The sequence below is a fragment of the Protopterus annectens genome, chromosome 13.part0 (genome assembly GCF_019279795.1).
Source record: "Protopterus annectens isolate FY-2018-M chromosome 13.part0, PAN1.0, whole genome shotgun sequence".
In the NCBI taxonomy this organism is placed as follows: domain Eukaryota; kingdom Metazoa; phylum Chordata; order Ceratodontiformes; family Protopteridae; genus Protopterus; species Protopterus annectens.
The window spans coordinates 994,881,194-994,900,322 of NC_056747.1; the positions used below are offsets into that span (position 1 = coordinate 994,881,194).

Genomic DNA, 19,129 nt, shown 5'->3' on the forward strand with positions numbered 1-19,129 from the left:
TAAAGTGGGCTATAAGTGTAACTAGTAAAACATTGTTGCATGTGTCTGAAAGAGTAGTAAATATTAACACATTGTGACCAATTGCATTTAAAGGAGGCAAATAAGCATATATAATTATTAGAATTGATAGCTATTTCTCATTTTCTATTTTGAAAATTCAGGGTATCTAATAAAATGGTGATAGTGAGCCCACTCTTTTACTTTTCTTGGTGTTAAGGCTTGAAATCTAGCACAGCAATGCAAATGGGTCTATATCACGTTGTCAAACTTTTAAAAGTTTGAACGCCATATGGTCGACACCATATGTTCGAACTTTAAAAGTTCGAAAACGTAATATGAAAAAAAAACACAAAAAACTTACCTGAAGGCTGTAAGCAGGGGTGCAAGCACCCCTGCACCACCCACACCCCCCACTATTTAAATATACCAACTCTGAGATCTCACTACATTGCTGGAAAGGGAAAGCTTCCCTTACAGAGATCTCCGCTGAAACATTCAAAGTTTTACAAGTTCGAACATATGGTTTTGATCATATGACTTTTGAACTTGCAAAAGTTTAACAACGTGAATGGGACGCATGCAACTATGTGCATCTCTGCATGTTAATTTCAGTCTAGTGAGGAAGTGCAACATTTACCTATATGTATATATATATATATATATATATATATATATATATATATATAGAGTTTTAATAGTATCTTTCTGATGGTTTTTGACTTGTAAGACATCCCATGAGGAAAGAACATGCTCGGCACTCATGTATTACTTCTTGCCATTACAATGCAGCATGTTAAGGCATATGACATAAATGCGTGTTAGAATGATATTTTTGTAAATGTTGGGCTGTCACTAGAGTTCTGTATCTGTGATTATTAGGCAACACATACTGGAAGATTACAAAACTGTGGGTTTAGACTAATTTTAATTTTTCCAGTATAGACTCTGTAGTGCATGTTAAGATGGGTGTGGGGTGCTGTCTTTCTGAGTTTTTTTTTTTGTTGATACATTATAATGAGTCCCGTTCTCTAACAGCTGGTGGTAACACAAGTAAATACAAAAGATCCAGTGGGATTTCCCTGGTGTCCTGGCCAAAAAAAGTCTCTCTAGTCAATATGTATATGATATTGTTATTCTACTGAAAAAAGGCTATGCCTATTGGGATTAACCTAGTCAATAAAAAAGTAAATGTTTATGCGTAAACTTCCTTCCCTACATACACTCATAAACACACAAACACACACTCCTCTATCATTCCTTCATTACCATTGAAACTGCAAGACATTCAAAATTAAATGTGATCCTGAAAAGACATACTTAATGAATTTTTTTTTTGAGAAAATATTTTTATTGTATAATTTTTATTCTTTGCCACATTTTCTTTTTTTCAGATCCAGAATATTACTGTGGGGAATGCCAATATCTTGTTAAGTATCGACAATGCAAAACTGGCTGCTGATGACTTCAGACTCAAGTAAGTAATCTTGTGAAGACCATTTGCAAGGACACACTGCTGCCATTTGACTGGTTAAGTCATTTTCTATAAATATGAGCAGATGGTGTATTGCTTGATATGGGACTGGTTATTATACTAACCATGGACTGTGAGTTTGTAGCATTCCTATTAAATGCAACTTAAAAAAAAACAGCATTTGCTTATTGGATCAAACTAAAAGTTTGATGGGAGGAATTTGAAATTACCTTCCAGGATATTGAGTATGTCTTGCAAAATAAAGGCAGTAATATATAAAATGAATGCAGTTACATTTTTTTCAAAATGCCATTATATTTACTGGTTTATAGGTAAAAGCTAGGCTAGCTTCCCTTGCAGGCCATTTTAAGCCTAGCCAGTTTCCCATTTTGTGCTTGAATTAATGTAGCCCATTTGGTTATAGACTGGCCTTACCCATCCCATGGTCGATAATTACATATTACCTTTAATGAGAATAATTGAGATCATACCATAGATAATTTGAGGGGGCACATGCATTCAGTAAAGCATGTAGAAACTGCTTTTGTCCATTAGTTGTACAGTGGGCAGTCATGTGGTAAATTTTCTGTTTTTTATCCATAGATTTAAGGTTTGCTTGAATATGGACAGGGATGAAATTTGGTTTATGTGGATGGAAAGTCTGTTCCACAGCAGTGGTATCCTCTGTGAGATATACCTGTCCCACCAAACTATTCTGTTGATGTTGCAAAAGAGGTTTGGAATCCTAGCCCAAGTATTTCTGATGCCACTTGACTTGCTGATGTGCAGTAAATCCATCAGTAATGGGTATGGAGATATCTTGTATACTAGCCACAGGTCACTTCTTAGCAGGATGCTGAGTATAGTGATTGGGCTTTGATTCTGTCCATATAGGACATGTTGTTTAGGCCTTGTATCCTTTTAGTAAGGTATCCATGTGGTGGTTTCAATTGTTGCCTGTGTCTAGACAGACAGATGCAAAAAGGGGCATTATATTCAATGATTGGCCTAATAAGGGCTGAGTAAAGGGGGACAATGACATCCCTAGATCTAGACAAAATCACTTTGTTTATAAGCTGTGCAATATAGAAGGATTTCTTACAGCAATAGACAAATGTTGATCAAAAGTTAGGTCACTATCTACATAGGTTCCGAACTTCTGAGCAACTGGGTCAACTCTTAGGAGTGTATTGTCAATGTGATAGTTCCCTAGGGTAGATGATTTTCCAAAGGATACAATAATACATTTTTTGACATTTAGTTTCAGTCCATGATTTTATCACCAGTTATTTATGTGAGACAAAACTTTCTGCAGAATGGCTAGGTCATTTTGGGATTCAATGACTGTTTCTAGCTTGCAGTTATCTGCAAACGTAGTCAGACTTTATGGAAGTTTTTCATTATCCATGCTTTGCAATTTATTTTATTATTATTTATTTATTACTTATTTTACATTTGGTTACCGAGAAAGTCCAACTGGACATGGGTCCTTTTTCAGCGGAGGCCCAGGGAATAAAGCTCCACAAATGAGTTCAATGTACAGTTAGTCTTAATATTTAGGAGAGGACCCTTAGCAAATCAAGATAGAGGTAATCCTTGTACCAACACATGGTTGAATATGACAAATGTGCCTCCTATTACTATATGCAAATGCTGTTAAGCATTTCTGGCTCAAGATTTACTTAAGCAAAAAGTGTTAGAGCCATAAAATACAGAGTGGAATATCTCATGCAGGTTTATAAAAATTATGTTAAATATCTCTAATTTAGAATTCATTTTTACACCAAAACAGAATATATTGCATAATATTACACATTTGTGTAAAGGGGATTGTGTCAGACAAACTTAGAGTTTACTGAAATCAGAAATTATGGCACATAGCAGGCATGAGGACTCCATAATGGATGTGGTAAGTAAGAATGCTATAAAATCCTGTTTTGAAATGAATGCTGATACTATAGTTTGCCAGTGTCAATAAATATACAGTATATTTCAAATAACTACTGAGGAATAGTATGAATTGAGTGCTATCTGTAACTGAAGACCTTTTTTGGCAGGTATGAAAATGAGCTGAACATGAGACAATGTGTTGAAGCAGACATAAATGGTATGCGTAGACTTCTGGATGACTTGACCCTGAGCAGGGCTGATCTGGAGTCACAGATCGAATGCATGAAAGAAGACCTAGCCTATACAAAGAAGAACCATGCAGATGTAAGTAGAACTTATTTGAACATTGTATACTATGTAGTAGGGATAAATGGATATCACAAACCCAAAAAGCATGGTTAGACAAGAAATGATAAAAAAATATATTCCTGTTCAGAAAAGCTACTGCTACAGTGCCTGTATTTCTTCATCTGGAAACCTTCTACTTTAATCTAATGTTTACTGCACAATACCATAGAAAAGGTCAATAAGCAGACCAGATGGTTTAAGAGTAGTCTCAAGGTGAGAACATGAACTAAATCCCTGTGGGATCATAAATTAAACGAGTTTGTACTAAAAGAATTTCTCTCCAAAGAATGGACAAGAAGCAAATACAATTGCGTAAAGTGGTTACCATACAATAAATTATTAAAGGAGAGACTTCTGCAGTAGTTTAATAAATAAGTTCACACTAGTTGATATCAGTAGAAGTCTGGCCTGTTTTTATGGCAATGCTCAAAGGTCCCCAAATTTGAGAGTAACAATTGTCTGGTATTACTAAATCTATTCCCTTACCTAACCCACAAATGTTTACATACACCCCCTGATACAAAACAAACTACCTTTTACAGCAAACACTTTTAACAAAGCAAACATTATGTAAAATGGACATTTGCACAAACTTGCAGTTTAGTCTGTGAAACAAACAAACATTCAACAAAGTATATAAAACCCATGTGTGTGTGTGTGTGTGTGTGTGTGTGTGTGTGTGTGTGTGTGTGTGTGTGTGTGTGTGTGTGTGTGTGTGTGTGTGTGTGTGTGCATGTTCCTCCTCCTACATGGGACTGCCATCGCCTTCAAGACTGATTCTCTGACATATGCCCAATGCTTGCTGAGTGGAGGTCTGACTTTACCACAAGCCATTGGGTAAACTGGGTATGGAAAAGTCATATGTCTTTCAAGTCCGAGTTGAGAATGAACAGAAAAACTCCATCACCAAACTGCTTTATTGATGGCAAACAAGTTTCAATCAGACTGTTATAGACAGGCACATTATCATTTAATGGTTGAGATTAGTATTTTACTCAAAAGTCTGACAGAGTATTTTGCTGTCCTGCAAGATAAACTGACTGTATGGAGATACTTTCCAATGCCTATTGCCAAAAGTTAATTGTCTGTCTACACCAGGGCTACCAATGTATCCCCCATGCTGATAGATCACATAACCCTTTATGCATGCTTAACTAAAGAACATCTGGTAGTATACATAAGTGGTCAGCCTTCAAAACCAAAGCTGCTGTTCTCATTCGCTTTATATCAGTGTGGAGAGTGTTCTTTGGGTGCCCATTGACCTTAAGCCCACGGATGGAGCAGATAAACCTATAAAAATTTTTACAATTTAAGATTGTACTGAGGGAAAGAAAGTCATTTCCTCTGTCAAGCTGTGTAGCTGTATCCATCAAAAACATTTTCTTTACTGGCATTAACAGCAATAGCTTAAGTTGCTTTAATGAAATTATAGATGCTGGGATGTTGCACTTCTAATGAAGAGGGAAGGCTGGTACATACAAGATATGTCCTTTTCTTATCTTGAGAAGAAAAAAAAGCAATTGTCTTTAAATAAATCTAATACTAAATCATTTTTAGATGGACTATGGGTTTCATTTAATCCAGTGTAATTCCCCAAGAAAAATGGGAGCTCTTTCTTTGAGTCTGGTCCACTGAATGCCCCATTCATCACGGGAACTGTTTGATTGTTATTTATTTATTTATTGACTGATTTATTTTTTTTGGACTGGCTTGAGGTATAGTATGTAATTTTAGCTTGGTACGAAACATTTATAGAGCAGGTGCAAGTGTAGATTGGGGACAAGTAGTCAGATTTATATAATACTGACCACTCCTCTGTCATACAATAGGCACATAGTGTAGATTGATTGCTTCTACTACTGTTGGAGCTGTCTTTGTATCCTTCCTTCCACATTGCCTTAGTTTCTACTTGAAAATTCTGGTATTTTATGACTTTGTGTTTCTCTGTACGTAAGACACTGTAGTGACTAGGTATAGCAATTTCAATGATCAATGTTACTTTTGCATTCTTTTCATGGACTACTATGTGTTGTCTCACATCTATTTTTGAACTATTAGAATTGGGTGATCCCATGACATATACATTTTCCACAATATTTTGTACCTCATATTTCCAATTTTTTTTCAGCTACTTAGGGCTACAATAAAAGAACTGCTATGTTTTCTCAAACCGTAGGAACTCTAAAGACAACAGCTTCTACATTTTGGCGTATAACCTGTAAGTTCTAAATCTATGTACTCAAGGTGTACAGACATTCATGAAAACATTTCATAGTTGAAAGTAAGTCTCATCTACCCATACTCTTATTACCTAGATATTCTCAGTCTGAGAAATTGCACTCTTGAAAACATAGGTACAACAATTGCTCTTTCTCCCTAATCATCCACCCCAGTTTTTCAGAGACACACTTCAGTAGGGAGCCTTTGAAAGATGACATGAAACTGGAACAATAGCTTAATTTAAGAATACTTTATTTCAACTTCTGACTCATCCAGATCTTGGGAGTATGTTTGGTCTTTCATATCCAGCTGCGTGAATCATTTGCAATTTTGAACTAATTTGTTGAAAATGTTAGTTGTTTCAAACAGATCACTACAATAGGGATTTCTTCTTCCCTCAGGGTTACAAGGAGAACAGAGTTAATTAGAATGATAAATGTACTACAGGTGGTATAGACCCACATGTGAAGACTATGTGGATTTGCCCTTCACAAAGAAATGCATTTCTCAAAGATAGTTTCATTGACATAATTTTGAGATCAAAATGTTATCTTTACTTTGTGTATTTAGGGCCAGCTAACCCAGAGCTATACCTGTGATGTTAATGGTCTGACATTTGAATCTATCACTGCTAGTATATGTTTAAAAATGTTTTATGTCACTATTTTAGAAGTAAGTGGAATCGTGTTATTTTTATTTATTTGTTGTTTGTTTGTTTCTAATGTTTTTGTTTGGCTTGCAACAGTGAAAAGTGGGACAAATGCTTTTTGTTGTCTAGGATAATGGTTACAGTGTTTATGTCACAGACACAAAGTACAGGGTTTGATTCTCACCTTTGAGCGGAATTGGCTAGGCTTAAAATGGACCACAAGGGCAGCTAGCCTAGTACGCTATTATTTGCCTATAAACATTTGTTACAAGTATAAAAACAAATTAAGGAAATAAAGTGAAAGGTGATGGCCAAAGTGTGTATGTGTGTGTGTGTGGGGGGGGGGTATGTGCATGCTCATATGGCTTTGCACATTATACATATGCAGTACCACTGACATTATCCTACCAGAACTATGATTTCTTCAGAGCAAACAGCATTTTGCAATTAACAAATATTCTTAAAGGAAAAATGTCTACATTTTTCTCCATAGGAAATATCCTCACTGCACTCCCATGTCACTGGAAATATTAACGTCGAAGTAGATGCAGCTCCTGGCACTGACATGATGAAAGCACTGGCAGAAATAAGGCACGACTATGAAACCATAATAGAGAAAAATAACGCAGATGCTGAAGCATGGTTCAACAAACAGGTATGGCATTTCTATAAACACAGAGGCAGGCAATAAAGTATGAATCATGGCTTTTAATATGTAGTGATGATGCGACTGCTTTTCTGAAATGAGACCTTGTGGTATCTAATATTCTGCATATGGCTTGCATTTGCTTTTTTTTCTTTTTTTGTTTTCAAGGCTAGTGAACTGAGCAAGGAAATGACTGTTAGCACAGAAGCACTCCAGACTCACAAGACAGAGATAACAGACCTGAGACGCACCTTGCAGGGATTGGAAATTGAATTGCAGGCTCAGCTTGCCAAGGTGAGACAATACTCATTTCATACTTTGTATCAGACTATGCACAGACTCATTTACTGCTATTTATGCAATGATATGCACATCACAATATTGAGACAAGTAGATTTTTTATGAACCTAAATGCTGGTTTTCAATTAGCATATTTATATACTTTTCAAATTAGGAAAAAAGATGTATCCCTAAAGTTTTAAAATAGGAGGCTCAACTGCAAAAGTCAAAAATTAAGAATCTTGTTGAACTGTTCATGTTGTATTTAATTATAGTTTAATTACAGTAACACAATGTTTCCAGAATGTTAAATTCTTCATCATTTTTTCAGAAAGGATCATTAGACAACACATTGAGAGATACAGAGTCTCGCTATGGTACAATGTTGCAAGACATTCAAATATCAATCAATAATTTAGAAGCCAGTCTGGCCAATATCCGATCAGAAATTGAATGTCAATCACGGGAGTATCAACTGCTCTTGGATGTCAAAACAAGACTGGAAAAAGAGATCAATGACTACCGTCAGCTGCTGGAAGGAGAAGATGGCAGGTGAGCCAATGGGGAAAAAGGCAGATTTAGGAGATCTAGACTGTTGCATTAAATGTATCCTCATTGGTGAGGCATGTAGAGTCAGTTATCTGACTCAACAATTCAAGTTACCGATGGCAGAAAATGATTATCCAAGAAATTATTCAACAGGCATTGTGCTTAAATGTGCAGTGACATAGCTCATAACTATTTAGGGGGAAAGAAATTAAGAAAGGAGAAAGGATAATACAGCAAATAAGACCTGGCAGCTTACAGCCTGAGTTATGATTTCAAGTTATGGCTACAAAAAAATTGTAAATTTATCATTTCAGGGGGCAGTCAGTAAGGAAAGAGTTTTTGTGTCTGTGCATGTGGGTGACGTTATAAATGAATTTGATGCACTACAAGTTTACAGTGAAAATAATTATTGAATACTAATATGGAATTGCTGTTATAACACAGGAATTACAGGAGTTAGGGTTTGGCATAATGCTTAAGGTTAAGTAGATTACCTTCCAGACACAAATTACAGGGTTTTTGAGTCTCCCCTTTGGTCAGTATGTGGTTATTGGCTAGCCATGTAAAAGTGTACAGAATGATTGCCTAATATCAACCTATAAACACACTATGCAGAGTGCACTGGCATTTTTCTTTCTGAGTATTACAAAAATGTGTGAAAAAACAGTTATTTGTTAGTTCCAATAAATAAGTCATTTAGTAAAAGTTGTAGATCTAGCTCTGGTATGTGTTGCCAACATGTTTCTGCTCTGGTTCTTTTGTGTAGTTACTGCATGAAATTTCATTTTAGCCATTGTTCCTAGATAGATACAAAACTTTATGAGTAAAATCTATACAGTGAAGATGTTTAGTGGAAGGTGCCTGCTTATCTTATTAAGTAACTAAACAAGAGGCTATGTCAAGCTATTACTTTGTTAGTTAACAGCCCTAATGAATTGAACAGCAAGTGTTCTCCTATGCAGAAAAATCATTGTTTAATAAAAACAGTATGCAGTTAAGCATGTAACATGCAAATCAGAGATATCATAAAAACCATAGCAACTGAAAAAAATACTTTCTCCAAATGTGCAAGTATATTTTGCAGTATCTGAATGTCTGCATTACACCTCGCAGAATGAAGACATACAACCTTGTTAAAAAGTAATCTTTGATCAGAGACCAACTCCTAAAGTCAAAAATAAATAAAATACTTATCATTAATGTAATATCTGAATAATATAAACTTATTAAATGGGACTCCAATAACTGATTTATGACTTTTTGTTTTTCCTACTCAAGAGATCTATAAAGCAGTCACCTGAAACAGAGCAATTGACAATGGGTGTTACTCATTCTTTAGATGTGTGCAGGATGGTCTGTTAAGCATGTTTGCTTACCGTATTCCTTATGGCTAACCCTTCTAGAAAAGTGAGCATGATGGGTTTGTATCCTGTCATGTTCATAGGTTCATAGGTTCATAGGTTCATACTAGGCTATCTGCCCTAGGGCATTTATAAGCCTAGCCAGAGTGTGTTTGGCTTTCACCACCCATTTTAAATTAATTTTGCTATGCCCTTTTTCAAGGTTAGTATACTGTGCCTCTGTCTAACAGTGACACAGAAGTGATACCGGGAGTAAACCTATGATCTCCCATCCACTCATCAAGATTCCTCTTGAAGAGAGTCAATGAGGGAATCTGCCTAACCTGGACTGGGATTTTATTCCAGAGTGAAGGGAGCCTCTGGGTTATGAATCTCTCCCTCCAGCATGTCCTATTTATTTCAGTGCTGAGGTTCAAGTCTCTCGAGCACGTAGCTCGATGGGATTTGGATTTTCTGAGGTGCAGCATGTCCATTAATTCTGCCCTTAACAAAGCTGAACTGGATAGGATCCCGTGTTTGTAGGTCCCCAATATCTTTATTTATGAGGTCCATGATGATCCTTTCCATAGCTTTGCAGACCAAGCTAGTCAGGCTTATGGGGCGATAGTTTCCAGGATCCATTGAGGCACCACCTTTGTGGAGAGGGACCACTGTTGCTGTACGTCACTCTTTGGGTACATATCCTGTAGTAAGGCTGAGATTGAACAGTAGTTTTATGTTTGGGTTTAGCTCTTCTTGGAGTTCATGTAGGACGCAGCCCGGGACACCGTCTGGTCCCATTGATGCTGTGTTTTTTTAAGTTAATGGTTCATAACAGAATGTCACCTTTAACATCCTAGGCATAATGTTTCCTACACGGACTTAAGTAGTAGCAATAGTACTGTAAGGTGAAGCAGTTCTCTTCTCTAAATGATGGAGGCACTCCTTATCCATTGCATTTTCTTGGAGGAGATCAGATCCATCTGCATCCCCTGATGTTGGGGCAGTACTGCTGCACTCCTGCTACTAATGGACATTAACTCCAAGATTGTCTTGTCTCAAAAAAGAAGGAATATACTAGATAAACAATTTCAGACTTAGCACTTCTCTGTAATCACACTCACATTCTTACATTTCAAAGGATTGCAACCATCATCAAACATACAATAGGAATCCATTCAAAATGCAGAATAAGATAACAAAACATGACTTTGTATTGAGGTCAGCATGTGCGTGTGTGTGTGTGTGTGTGTTTGTAAGGCCAATGTGAATTAGAAAGCCTTGTGGAAAAAATCATGTCTTACGAAGGAAAACAGAAAGAAAAAACTCAGCATAAGGAAACAAAATTTAAGTTTTGTATTGTGTTTTTTGCTTGAAAATATTGCTTATCTCTTTGAAGACATTCTGATGTGTATTATTTTTGTTTTCACAGATATGCAACATCTTCAGGTAATACTTATTGACTATTTTACATCATTCTTTATTCTTTGTATATCTATAAATACTTGCATGCATTTTATTGTGATTTTGATGTACCCCCTTTTCTGTCACATTTGTTTTTTTCTGTGTCTGGAAATTTTAATTGTAAGTATATGGAATATGCTTCAAGTGAGTGTCAGTTTCTCATAAATACCCAGTCAAAATTAATAACAAGAAAAACATGTTTGTGGGGCAGTCTTCTATAAATCAGTCATGGTAATACTTGACCAAGACCTATAACAGAGGATCAGTGAACCCTCATCTGTAAACCACTGGTTGAAAAAACAGCGTTCACCTTCAAAGAATTTCTCACAGGAATACCAACAGCCAGATCCCAAAACTTTTTAAGCTCTAAATGATTTGAAAATGCAATCTTTATTTGAGCAAAAAAATATAACCTTGACCAAGAATTTCATAGGAGAATAGGAATTTACTAGGCTATCAGCCTGGCGGTCATTTCAAGCCTAGCCATTTCATCCCAATGTAAATCTGTAAATACTCTAGTCAATACCCAGGATTGTATTTAGTAATGACTGCTCATGTCCATGAGGGTTGTGCCCTGGTAAGAAGTTACGGTGCCCCACCCACTTGTCTATGTTCCTTTTGAACAGTGTAATAGAGGTCCTCTACTTCACATGAACTGGCAGCCTATTCCAAAAACTTGACAGTCACTGGAAGACAAATCTGTCCCTCCAGCGTGTCCTAGTCAAATTGCAGGCCATATTTCAGCCCTATTTGATTTACAGATGTGCAGTAAATTCATTAGGTTTGGGTCAGAGATTGCTCTGTAAGCCAGGCATAAGTCTCCCCTAAGAAGTCTATACAATACTGAGTACAGTGGCAGGGACTTTAGTCGGTCTGTGTAAGGCATGTGCTGGAAACCCTTGATCGTCTTAGTTAGAAACCCCTGAGATCTCTCCAATTGCTGTAGGTGCTTGCTATGGTACATGCTGAAAGGGGCGTTATACCAAATTATGGGCCTTATTAGTGACAAGCATATAAGGGTTATAATGTCCTTTGCTCTAGAGGTGATGCTTTTGCTAATCAAGTGTGCTACATAGAAAGCCTTCCTTATTAGACTAGACACATAGTGGTCAAAGTTAAGGCTGCAGTCTACTTGTGATCCCAGATCTCTTATTACTTTATAGTTACATAGGGTGTTGTTAATTTGATAGTGTGAAGGGACATTGTTTTTACTGAAGGGAAAGATGATACATTTCTTTGCATTCAGTTTGAGACTGGACTAAGACACCAGTCGTTGGTCTGTGTAAGACCCTTCTAAAGTATACTGACATCATTAAGGGATACAGTAATTACACCCAGTTTGCAGTTGTTTGCAAACCTGTTCAGCCACAGCCCCTTAGTTTTGACCTGAACTTCTGAGAAGTATATATCAAACAGTATGGTGCCCAGCACTGACCCTTGTGACACCCAACTGGTGACAGGTCTCTTGCTGATGTGGAGTCACCAATTTTGATAATGTGTGACTGGTTTGTGAGCATGTTGGCAGGTTTGCATTCAGTTTGCTAAGTTTGTTGATAATGCCTGAGTGTGGGATTGTGTCAAAGGCCTTTGTCAAGTTGAGGTATGCTGTGTGCACAGATTTTACCTCAGCAATGGCCCTGGTCAATTTTTTGAAGAACCACCAGGTTTAACAGGCAGGATCTGCCCTTGACAAAGTCAAATTGGTTGTATCCAGGGTTTGGAGGTCACCTATGTCTTCATTTATGAGGTCCATGATGATATGTTAAACAGGCTTTACAGATGAGGCTTGTCAGACTTATGGGTATATAATTCCCTGGGTTTGTTGCTAAGCCACCTTTGTGGAGGGAGAATAACTGTTGCTGTTCTCCATTCCACAGGAACAAAGCCTGTGATTGAAAAGGGTACTTAATGGTTATGCTAGGTCATATTTTAGTTTGTTTGGAAGACAGTCTGGGATGCTGTCTGGCCCCATAGAGGTTGTGTTTTTTGCCTTAGACAAGGCTTTGCTGACCTACTCTTTGGATATCTAGGGTGGCGTGGAGTGTTTGGGACAAGGTTTTTTATAAGTTTGGAGGGGATAAGGGAGTGAAATTTTCACCAAATCTGCTGGTAGGTTTGCTATTTCTGCTGGATCAGTGTGTGTGATACCGTTAGTCACTAGTTCAGCACATGTTTGGGTCAACCTTTTAGGTTACATACGTAGCTGTAAAAGACCTTAGGGTTATTCTTGGCTGTGATTGCTACATTTTTCTCAGTCACCCTTAGAGGATTTGACATGTTGTCTTTGCCTGTTAATTTTAATTTTAGATAATAAGACTGCAGTATAAGAATCCACAGCTAGTATAAATGATATGCCATGTACATTTATCAGCAACTTAAAGCAAAGAGATAAGCTGAGCTTTACTTTATCAGCAACTAAAAGTAAAGACAAAAGATAGGCTTTACCCAACATTAACTCTGAGGACCCTAATGGTGAATCCAAACTGATGGAATGCTTGAAGTAAGATCCTACTGGGCTGCGTACTAGGCCAAGGTCTGTGAAATGTAGGATGGTGCTTCAGACCAACAAAGACTGTAAATTTTTATTTAACATTTGTTAACTGAGAAAGTCTGACTTGGAACAAAGCCAATTTTCAGCAGATGCCTGGGGAGACACATGTCTTTCTAATGTGAGAGGAAACCCACACAAACACAGGGAGGACATGCAGACTCCACACAGAAGGCACCCCAGCCGAGAATCAAACTGGAGAACCTCTTGCTGTGGGGTGATAACGCTACCGCTGCACCACTGTGCCATTCAATTATGCTGTAAAGAAATAGGTCTGTGTGGCAGTAGAATACCTACAGATATTTCAGAGAATTGTATGAAGTAGCTTAGTATGTGGAAAAGGCACACAAGGATTTAAATGTTTAGCAGCCTCTATAGTAAATGCTAGACATATATCTTATTGGTTTCTCATTCATGCAGACCCAAATGGCACATGGCTGTGTATTCATGTGATAAACTTTAAGTGATGGCATACATATATCTGTCAAAGTTTATATCTGAATGCCCATTTACAAAGCACTAGGCATACGAGGCATATTCCTTCCTCCTGGATCCTGCATTTGCCATATACTTAATTTAAGTAATTTGTTGTTAAATTGCATCTAGAAAGATGCCACCTATAGGACATCATCATCTTCTTTCGGCTGTTCCCATTAGGGGTCGCCACAGCGGATCATCTGTTTCCATTTCTTCCTGTCCTCTGCATCATGCTCTTTCACACCAACCGCCTGCATGTCCTCTCTCACCACATCCATAAACCTTATTTTAGGCCTTCCTCTTTTCCTCTTACCTGGCAGCTCCATCCTTAGCATCCTTTTCCCAATATACCCAGCAGCATCCCTCCTCAGCACATGTCCAAACCAATGCAATCTCGTCTCTCTTGCTTTGTCTCCAAACTGTCCAACCTGAGCTGACCCTCTAATATACTGATTCCTAATCCTGTCCATCCTAGTCACACCCAGTGCAAATCTTAACATCTTTAACTCTACCACTCCTGCCTTTTTGTCAATGCTACTGTCTCCAACCCATATAACATAGCTGGTCTCACTACCCTCTTGTAGACCTTCCCTTTCACTCTTATTGGTACCCGTCTGTCACAAATCACTCCTGACACTCTTCTCCACCCATTCCACCCTGCCTGTACTCTCTTCTTCACCTCTCTTCCACACTCCCCATTACTCTGAACTGTTGATCCCAAGTACTTAAACTCATCCACCTTTACCAACTCTACTCCCTGCATCCTCACCATTCCTCTACCCTCCCTCTCATTTACACACATATATTCTGTTTTAGCCCTGCTGACCTTCATTCCTCTCCTCTCTAAAGCATATCTCCACCTCTCCAGGGTCTCCTCAACCTGGTCCCTACTCTCACTACATATCACAATGTCATCTGCAAACATCATAGTCCACGGGGCCTCCTGTCTAATCTCATCTCTCAACCTGTCCATCACCACTGCAAATAAGAAAGGGCTCGGAGCTGATCCTTGATGTAATCCCACCTCCACTTTAAACGTTTCTGTCACTCCCACTGCATTCCTCACCAATGTCACACTACCCTTCTACATATCCTGTACCACTCTTACATACTTCTCTGTCACTCCCGACTTCCTCATACAATACCACAACTCCTCTCTAGGCACCCTGTCATATGCTTTCAAGTCCACAAAGACACAATGCAACTCATTCTGACCTTCTCTGTATTTCTCCAACAACACTCTCAGAGGAAATATTGCATCTGTAGTGCTCTTTCCTGGCATGAAACCATACTGCTGATCACTAATCATCACCTCCCTTGTTAACCTAGCCTCCACTACTCTTTCCCATAACTTCAAGCTATGACTGATCAATTTTATCCCTCTGTAGTTAATGCAGCTCTGCACATCACCCTTATTCTTAAAGATAAGTACCACTTTTTCTCCACTCCTCAGGCATCCTCTGACTTTCCAAAATTTCATTAAACAATCTGGTTAAAAATTCCACTTCCATTTCTCCTAAGCACATCCATGCTTCCACTGGTATGTCATCTGGGCCAACAGCCTTTCCATTCTTCATCCTCTTCATAGCTGTCCTTACTTCTTCCTTGCTAATCTGCTCCACTTCCCGATTCACTATCCCCACATCATGCAACCTTCTCTCTCTCTCTCATTCTCTTCATTCATCAGTCCTTCAAAGTACTCTTTCCATCTACTCAACACACTCTGCTCACTTGTGAGTATGTTTCCCTCACTGTCCTTTATCACCCTTACCTGTTGCACATCTTTCCCAGCTCTGCCCCCTCTGTCTAGCCAATTGGTACAGGTCCTTTTCTCCCTCTTTAGTGTCCAGTCTCTCATACAACTCTCTATATGCCTTATCCTTAGCCTTCACCACCTCTCTCTTTGCCATGCGCCTCATCTCCTTATATTCATGTCTACTTTCTTTATCTCTTTGACAATCCCACTTCTTCTTCACCAGCCTCTTCCTCTGTATGCTCTCCTGTACTTCCTCATTCCACCACCATGTCTCCTTGTCCTCCTTCCTCTGTCCAGATGTCACACCAAACACCTTCCTAGCAGTGTCCCTTACTAGCTCTGCTGTAGTTACCCAGCTATTCAGTAACTCTTCATTGCCTCCCAGTGCCTGTCTTAACTCTTCCCTGAACTCCACCTCACAATCACCCTTTTTTAACTTCCACCATTTAATCCTTGGCACTGCTTTCACACTCCTCCTCCGCTTCCTGATCACCAACATCATCCTAAAGACCACCATTCTATGCTGCTTAACTACACTTTCTCCAGTCACCACTTTACAGTCTCCAATCTCCTTCAGACTAGCCCTCCTACATAGTATATAATCCACCTGTGTGCATCTTCCTCCACTCTTGTACGTCACCCTATGCTCCTCCCTCTTCTTAAAATATGTATTCATCACAGCCATGTCCATCCTTTTCGCAAAATCCACAATCATCTGACCTTCTGCATTCCTCTCCTTAACACCATACCTACCCATCACTTCCTCATCCCCTCTGTTCACTTCACCAACATGCCCATTGAAGTCCGCTCCAATCACTAGTCTCTCACCCCTGGGTACACTCACCACCACTTCATCCAACTCACTCCAAAATTTTTCTTTCCCATCCATCGCACACCCAACTTGTGGAGCATATGCACTAACAACATTCATCATTACATCATCAATTTCAAGCTTCATAAACATCACTCTATCAGACACTCTCTTCACCTCCAAAACACTCTTGGCATACTGTTCCATTAGGATAACCCCTACCCCATTTCTTCTGCCATCCACACCATGATAGAACTATTTGAACCCGCCTCCTATACACTTGGCCTTACTTTCCTTCCATCTGGTCTCTTGCACGCACAATATATCAACCTTCCTTCTCTCCATCATATCAGCTAGCTCTCTCCCTATACCAGTCATACTGCCAACATTCAAAGTCGCTACCCTCAGTACTACACTCCTAACCTTCCTTCTCTCTTCCTGCCTTCGGGCATGCCTGCCCCTTCCTCTTTTTCTTCGGCCAACAGTAGCCCAATTTCCGCCAGTTGGCTAACAGTACTGGTGGCGGTCATTGTTAACCCGGGCCTCGACCAATCCGGTATGTAATTAGGAAATGTTCTCTGCATCAGTAATTTGGCAGAGGTTTTACGCCGGATGCCCTTCCTGACGCAACCCTCCCCATTTATCCGGGCTTGAGACCGGCACAAAGAAATGCACTGGCTTGTGCATCCCCAAACCAGTGCATTTCTTTGTGCCAGTCCCAAGCCCGGATAAATGGGGAGGGTTGCATCAGGAAGGGCATCTGGCGTAAAACCTCTGCCAAATTACTGATGCGGAGAACATTTCATAATTACATACCAGACAATGGGGTTATTGTGGGGAACCACTATCTTCCATGTGTTATATGAATTGTAGAATACCTTAGAAGAAGCAATAATTGGGATAACTACAGTGACTTAGTCTTTTATACTGCGGTGGTGGTGCTGTGGTAGTGTTGTCACCTCACAGTAAGATGCTGTCCGGTTCGAGTCTCTGCTAGAGCGTCTTCTGCGTGGAGACATGTGTGAATGGGTGTACCTTCATTGAAAGTTGTGCATCAGAGCTGGCAACTCGGTACGTAAAAATCAACTGCCAGTCATTAGCGGACCGGAGTTCCACTGTGGCGACCCCTAACCGGGAAAAGCCGAAAGACACAACAGTGACTTAATCTTTTATAAAATAAACATAAGGAAGTGAAATAAATGAAGGGAATAATGTAGTTAATTGACTGAGAATTTCAGCACTTAAACAAACATGGAATCAAAAGAACCAAAGGCAAGCAGGACAAACTTAAAGACAATTTATTATGTAAGCGTTTTCGGAAACAAACAGTGGTTTTCCTTCTTCAGACAACAAACTAACATTTTCAAATGTTTTTAAGCATTTGAAAATGTTAGTTTGTTGTCTGAAGAAGGAAAAACACTGTTTGTTTCCGAAAGCGCTTACATAATAAATTGTCTTTAAGTTTGTCCTGCTTGCCTTTGGTTCTTTTGATTCCTAGTTTGTCTGTTTGCCTTTTTGTTTTCACTTAAACAAACATACTGAAATGCAACTAGATTGGATAAGTTAGTTGGTCTTACCCTCTGATACCATCTAGATACATTGTTGCCTATATTGTGAAGACTATATATTGCATGAAAAGATTTTTAATTGCACTATCATTGTTCGATGCCAAGTTATTGGTTAATATCTTTCCTTAAACAGGTCCAAAGTCCTCCCTAAATATCAAAACAATTGTGGAAGAATACAAGGATGGAAAGAAGATATCACAGAAGGAGGAGAGGCATTTAAGGATGTAAAGTTTACCTAGACCCTTGTGTGCCTACTATCAACCTGTGATCAAGGGGATAATTTAGATGTATTAATGTTAAGCAAATGCCGTATGGGTGAAAGGGAAAACATGGGAATGGCAGATTACATTCACCATGACATAGCTAGCAACATTCAGTCAAAAAGCATAAAAGTTGTTGATTTCTTTCATATTGAGTGTGGCCATTTACTATCAGTAGAGTGTAGAGATGGCTATCAGCAAAAGCAAAATTGATTTTTAAATGGATAAAAATCTTTTGCTCCAGAGAGGACTTTTCTTTTCTACATTGCAAAAAACAGAAAAAGAATTGTAAGATTGAAAACCAGGACCATGCATTTGACTTGTGTTTGAAGTACACTGTAAATAATATGATCCAGCCAGAAATTCATCAGTTGTAGTCACGGAACATTCACAGAACAGTCAGAAGTGAGTTTAGATAAACAGCCATATTACTCATGACTAGCTTGTCTCATTTTTGTATTAACACCATAATGTTTAATTTAGCTTATGTCACTATTGAGATCTGTCTGTACTTTTTTTCAGATGAAAGATGTAATAAAGTCTTTTTCTATTGAACTGAAGTTTTGGTTTGATAATGATTTCAATGTTCATGTGATTATTCTTAGATTATATAAAAGTGTAGGTGTTTGAGCCTGAAATATAATGTCACCTCATATTTTGACATTAACAATTTTTTTTGGCTAAGTAGAAAATTCATAGATATTTTAACCAGGGAAAGGGGAGATTGTAAATGGTTTATTTATGTTGCATATACAAGGTATGAGACTTAAACCTAAAAGAGTGTAGGATAATTTCATACAGAGAGGAAAACATATGACTGGTTCTGTATGGTGGAAATTTTCGGAGTTTGGAA

The 19,129-nt window shown here is 38.5% G+C and overlaps 1 protein-coding gene across 1 annotated transcript in view; it reads left to right on the top strand.

Moving 5' to 3' along the window:
* LOC122788051 (keratin, type I cytoskeletal 19-like) overlaps positions 1-18,831 on the top strand; it is a 32,043-nt gene extending 13,212 nt beyond the window's left edge. The window contains exons 2-8 of the mRNA XM_044054972.1: positions 1,392-1,474; positions 3,529-3,685; positions 7,072-7,233; positions 7,393-7,518; positions 7,835-8,055; positions 10,825-10,841; positions 18,150-18,831. Coding sequence (XP_043910907.1) covers positions 1,392-1,474; positions 3,529-3,685; positions 7,072-7,233; positions 7,393-7,518; positions 7,835-8,055; positions 10,825-10,841; positions 18,150-18,244 — 861 coding nt within the window. The 3' untranslated portion in view covers positions 18,245-18,831. The remainder of the gene's footprint in view (positions 1-1,391; positions 1,475-3,528; positions 3,686-7,071; positions 7,234-7,392; positions 7,519-7,834; positions 8,056-10,824; positions 10,842-18,149) is intronic.
* Positions 18,832-19,129: the final 298 nt, after the last annotated feature.